At 54.0% G+C, this 5601-nt stretch overlaps 1 protein-coding gene across 1 annotated transcript; it reads left to right on the top strand.

Moving 5' to 3' along the window:
• Positions 1–1309: 1309 nt before the first annotated feature.
• On the top strand, positions 1310–5337 carry DBX1 (developing brain homeobox 1). The gene is made up of 4 exons (XM_061203138.1): positions 1310–1676; positions 2329–2430; positions 4349–4551; positions 4972–5337. The coding sequence occupies exons 1-4, from the start codon at positions 1310–1312 to the stop codon at positions 5335–5337; spliced, it is 1038 nt and encodes a 345-aa protein (XP_061059121.1).
• Positions 5338–5601: the final 264 nt, after the last annotated feature.

Below are 5601 nucleotides of genomic sequence, written 5' to 3'. Positions count from 1 at the left end.
GCTGTTTTCACGTGTTTGTACATTGCAGTTGATGAAGAAGCAGCAAAACTTTGGCCAGGTTAAGCGCCCGCAATGGGTAGGACTCTCTCGGGACAAATCCCAACCTTCGCTGCTGTGCTTTTAAAAGTCCAGGCTGTGAGTTTCTACTGAAACTGCCGAGGGCTTCTAGAGGTTAGAAAAGAGCCAGCAGAGCACCCACAGCGTCCAGGTGTCCTTGCCTGAGGCAACTTCCAGCAGAGGTAAGCCCTTGGGAATGGAATCCGGGCTGCCTTGCCCCTTTTCGACGCTCTCCTCTGATCCTCCCCCAGGTGAACTGCCTTTCGTTCCTCAGTGACACTTATAAAGATACGTCGCCGAAAATCGTTTTCTAAGTTGCTGGGAGTTTGCAGGAGAGTCATATTACTATTCAGGTATCCACTAACTCTCTCAATCTCAATTAGTTTCCCAACATGAAATAACTCAAATCAAGACCTCCCCCCTCCAATCCTAGAGACGCACATCCAATAGCCCCAAAGCATCAATTTCAAGTCTCCCTGGGTTGTTAGAACGGCACTCCCCTACCCCACATTTATTTAACCCACCTATCACATCTGCTTTATGCCTCAGCTGGAGTAATGTATAGGGCAGAGACCAAAGAGGGAGTATATTTTCATGTTCACTGACTTGAAATTTTCCATTGCCCTCCCCACAAGGGGGGAGGATTATTTTGCTGATTGCCTGGAGATGAATTTCTATGAATATTTATTGATTTATTTTCCAGGCTCAGCAGGGGAGCTGCAAATAAATTTAGTGCATTCTTTAAATAATTCCTTTTCTATGAGGCAAGATGTCATCTGAAACTTCTAAATAGGCATTTAATTAGCCCGGGTGTTGCTTCCGAACAAAAACTCCCGGCGAGAGCTTTGGGGGCGCACTGTATTGCAAAGAGGCGGTCGATACGCGGAATTGATGCGCGCCAGCCTTTGTTGCCAGCCCATTGTGCGGGCCATGCTTATGAAGACTAATCCAATCATAAATTGCACCCCTGCGCCAATCAGCGCGCCCAGAGCCTCCGGCGAATGAAGCTCGAGTGGAGAACTTTGTTGAACTTCATTGTCAGAGCTGTCACTTTTCAAAACGCTTTAACGGGCGGGCCACTATAAAACCATCACCTCGACGGGAGGACCGCGGAGGACTCGCAGACACCCAAGTGGGATCGTTACTAGAAGACGTCTGCTAAGCCCAAGAGAGAGGGCGGGAGGGGCGGGAAGCCCAGCATTTACCCTCTGGCCACTGGAAGAAGGGTTTTTCCGCCCGCCCCTCGCCTAACATGATGTTCCCCGGCCTCCTCGCGCCCCCAGCCGGGTACCCCAGCCTCTTGCGCCCCACGCCCACCTTAACATTGCCCCAGTCCCTGCAGTCGGCATTTTCCGGCCACTCGAGCTTCCTGGTGGAGGATCTGATCCGCATCAGCCGACCCCCCGCCTACCTGCCCCGCAGCGTGCCCACCGCCAGCATGTCGCCCCCTAGGCAGGGGGCCCCTGCGGCTCTCACAGACACAGGGGCCTCGGACCTGGGCTCCCCGGGGCCAGGCAGCCGGCGGGGCGTCTCACCGCAGACGGCCGTCTCCCCTGCCAGCGAACCCACGTTTCTGAAGTTTGGAGTGAACGCCATCCTTTCTTCGGCGCCCAGAACTGGTAAGTGAAAGCAAAACGCTAAGGGCCGGTCTAGATGCAGAGTCCTTCTGGCCTCAGTTTCCCATACGCAGCGGGTACCCACGCTCACAGCAGTGCACACACGTACGCAAGATCCCCGAGGCCCCACTGTCAAGCAATGTGAGACTTAGGTTCAGACGATTCCCGGGAAGAAAAGCCTCCAGGTTCGCCCCACCCTCAGAATGAATTTGAACACCTACAGTCCGAGCGCGCACAGTTCCCTGGCGCAGTGAAATTGCGCGCACGCCCCTGGACGTCTGCCTTTCTGTCCTTGAGCTTCTGAAAGCCAGTTTTTGTTAAACCCAAGACAATATATTTACTAGCTTAGCAAGTATTATCGATCTGCAATTCTTTTCTCCCCCCCCCCACCACCAGTTCTTCTATCTCGTTAGTGCCTAGGATGACATGGGGGGGGAGGACGCTGAGGACTACTGAGGGAGGGGGTTCCACAGATAGAGACAGTGTTAGGAAAAGGTTTACTTTACTGTGTCAGTACATTGAGTAAGATGGCTTTGAAACCAGCCGAAAGGTTAATCATGTCGTGTATTCACTGTGCTGTACAATAATCATGTACTTAATCAAATTCCCTTTCTGTCTCCCTCCTTCTGTTCCTCCTTTCCTCACTCTCTCCCAGAAACGTCCCCCGCCTTGCTCCAGAGTGTCCCTCCCAAGACCTTCGCCTTTCCCTACTTTGAAGGCTCCTTCCAGCCTTTCATCAGATCTTCTTATTTCCCAGGTAGGTCTCACCCCCCTTCCTTTCAGGAGGCTGGGCATCTCCCCAGCCCCACCCCGTCGCTCCCTGCCCCGAAGCCATATTTCTCCGTCCACCCCACGGGGTTACGCTCCGGTTCAGAGGTTGCAAGGCGTACAACATTCACGAATCCGTCGCGCCAATTTGATGCCCTATTTAGCACAAGCAGTGACTGCTTGACACTTTGCACCAATTCCCTGCTCTACAAATTAGCAGGAATTGTCATGGTCCAAATTTGAGGCGGTTCCCTTCCCGGCGAGGAGCTGTTGGCATCCCTTCACGCCGCCGTTTTCCCACAGAGTCAGTGCACTTGGCCACGATTCCCCACAAAGGTTTCAGCACCATGACCAATTGGTCAGCTCCTCCGGGCAGCCACACACAGACCAACCCTCGCCCCTCCAAGCCGCCGAGAGACACCTACCAGCCGGGGCTAATTTCTCTTTAAGACTCATTCAGGGCTTCAGGCTTTTCACAAGACCACATGGGGTGCCCTCTTGTGTGGGATGCCTGAGGTCGCCCAGGGGGAGGGGGACTAGATCCTCCCACAACCCCAACCTTCTATTTCCAACCTGATTTCCCAAACTCTTTCTCATACCGTCCCCCCACCGCCATACCGTTTTAAAGATCCTAGAGCTCGTAAAATAAGTCGGAGGGAAGCCCATAATTGGGTCCCGGTTTAAAGGAGAAACACCTTAAACAGGTTCCAGGACGTTTTCATCCTGGAATCCCAGTGGTGACTCAAACTACGGCTCAAAAACTCTGCAGCTGGTCAAGATTAAGGAGACAGGAACTCTTATAAAGGGAAGAGAGACTGGGCATGGTCGGTGGGGGATGGGTAGAACCTCGACAGCACTTCCAAATATCAGCGAAAGAAACAAGCAATTGATTTTTGAAAGGGGGAGAGAGAATTCACCCCCCCCTTACCATTCATGCTACTGCTGATAATGGAATTTGCTCCCTTTCTCCCCCATCTCAATGCTCTAACAAAAACAACCCGAGCTTTATAAATAGCTTTTCATGTCCATTTAATGAAAATGATTCGGGGAAGAGAAGCCTCTGCCATCAGTATTCTCCCAATGGTCTTGGCCTGCAGTTGTGTTTAGTTTGAAAGTGTAAATCTCTTTTGTCCCAGTAATATATGGCTTTCGCTGCTTGTCCTTAGTCTTTTTCTGTTAGTTCATTACTACACAATTACCATTCACGCTTCATTAGAGTCTCTGTTTCTTTTGGGGTTTTTTTTTCTCCCTTAAAGCGAAACTCTCCCCCCTTTTATCATGCCAATACCCATTGGGAAGCGGTCAATGTGCTAATTAGCTGCCACTTTTCATGTATTCTGGCCGAATTCTTTACGTTTTGTGGGGGAGGGGAGGAAAGATTAATATAAAAAAAGATGAATACTGATTGGATTTTTCAAAACATAAAAAATCCAAAGCGGATTTTCTCCTCTCTATCAAATCAGTAAATCACCTCGTTTTCATCTAAAGAATGCAAAAGCCACAAACGTGTTAAAAGCTTAGGGGGGAACCCAGTGGCTGGCTACTTTATTTTTACAATTTACTTTTTTCTGCAACTATATTAGCTGATGCACGCAAGTTAGTTTCCCTGAGACCGTTGAATGGAAAAACGAAATAGGCTATTGTGGGGGGTCTTTTCTGTGTTTCCGTGGTTTTACCTAATCCGGGTTTGCACGGTTGAAAGGGAAAGTTATTTGGGCAGAAAGCGCCTTTCACTCTCGCAGGTTTGTAGGTTCGTAGCCTATTCTCCAGGGGGAGAAAAAGGAGAGCTTTAAAGAGATGAAGGGATCAGAGAGAAAAACCTAAGGAGGCCGCAATGGTGGGGCGGACGCCACCGGCCCGGGCGGGCCACCGCCCACTCACTCACCTCGCACCCCTGGCCTCCGCAGCGTCCTCCAGCGTCGTGCCCATCCCGGGGACCTTCTCCTGGCCACTGGCCGCCCGCGGCAAGCCTCGCAGGGGCATGCTGCGTCGAGCCGTGTTCTCCGACGTGCAGCGCAAGGCGCTGGAGAAGATGTTCCAGAAGCAGAAGTACATCAGCAAGCCCGACCGCAAGAAGCTGGCGGCCAAGCTCGGCTTGAAAGACTCACAGGTGAGGGCAGTCTCCCCAGAGCCCCTCCCCCTACGCATCGTACGAACGGGAAGGTTCTCTGAAACCGCTTAGGTCCCATTGTACAGACGCGGTAAGGTCTAGAGAGGGAGTAAGTGCACGAGCCAGCTTCGCGGAGGCTTCTCGCGAGAGCCCGCTACTCTCCCCGCCCCGTCTCTCCCGCGCCCAGCGTCTCCCCCACCCCCGCCCACCTGGGCCAGGTGGCGGAAGAGAGGGCGAGAGGTGCGTGCAGCCGAGCTGGTGGGGGTAGGGTACGGGCCACTTCCGGTCCGAACTCACTTTACCGGGTGGGGAGCCGGCAAAGAGAGGAAGAACGGGGCCTCCTTCCCACCCACTTGCGGCGGTGGCGGGGGTTCCGCGCTAACCGCTGCTTCTCCCCTGCTCTCACCCCTCTCGCCCCAGGTGAAAATCTGGTTCCAGAACCGACGCATGAAGTGGCGGAACTCCAAGGAGCGCGAGCTCCTGTCTAGCGGGGGCTGCCGCGAGCAGACCCTTCCCACCAAACTCAATCCGCACCCGGACCTCAGCGACGTGGGCCAGAAGGGTCCCGGGGACGACGACGAGGAGGAGGACGAGGGCCCGGGCAGCCTCCGCCATCGCCTGGTCTATCATCACCCGTCCCCCGACCCTCGGCACCTGCGGGACCCGCGCCTCGAAGGGCCGCTGCCCCACTCGCCCGCGCACTCTGGCAGCCCCGACAAACCTTCGGACTTCTCCGACTCCGAGGAGGATGAGGAGGGCGAGGAGGAGGAGATCACCGTGTCTTAGAAGCCCTCCCGCGCCCGGGGTACCGATGATAAGTGCTTTGAAATTGAAGAGGTGGGATTCGGTGCGTGTTCACTTGCCCCCGCTGCGCAGACGCTGCGGCTCCCCGCTGTAGAACTGTCGCCTCGTCGAGGGCACCCTGGCCCCTTCCATTGCCCCCCAACGACATTCCCTTGCCCCACGCCACCTACCAACAGCCCTCTCCGCATAAGTTAAATTTAGGTCTTGGTCCCAGCCTTAACTTTGCCGCGAGGGCCCCTGTCTAGC

The sequence above is a fragment of the Eubalaena glacialis genome, chromosome 10 (assembly GCF_028564815.1).
Source record: "Eubalaena glacialis isolate mEubGla1 chromosome 10, mEubGla1.1.hap2.+ XY, whole genome shotgun sequence".
NCBI lineage: Eukaryota > Metazoa > Chordata > Mammalia > Artiodactyla > Balaenidae > Eubalaena > Eubalaena glacialis.
The sequence above is the reverse complement of the archived record's forward strand: the minus strand, read 5'-3'. Positions and strand labels throughout refer to the sequence as shown.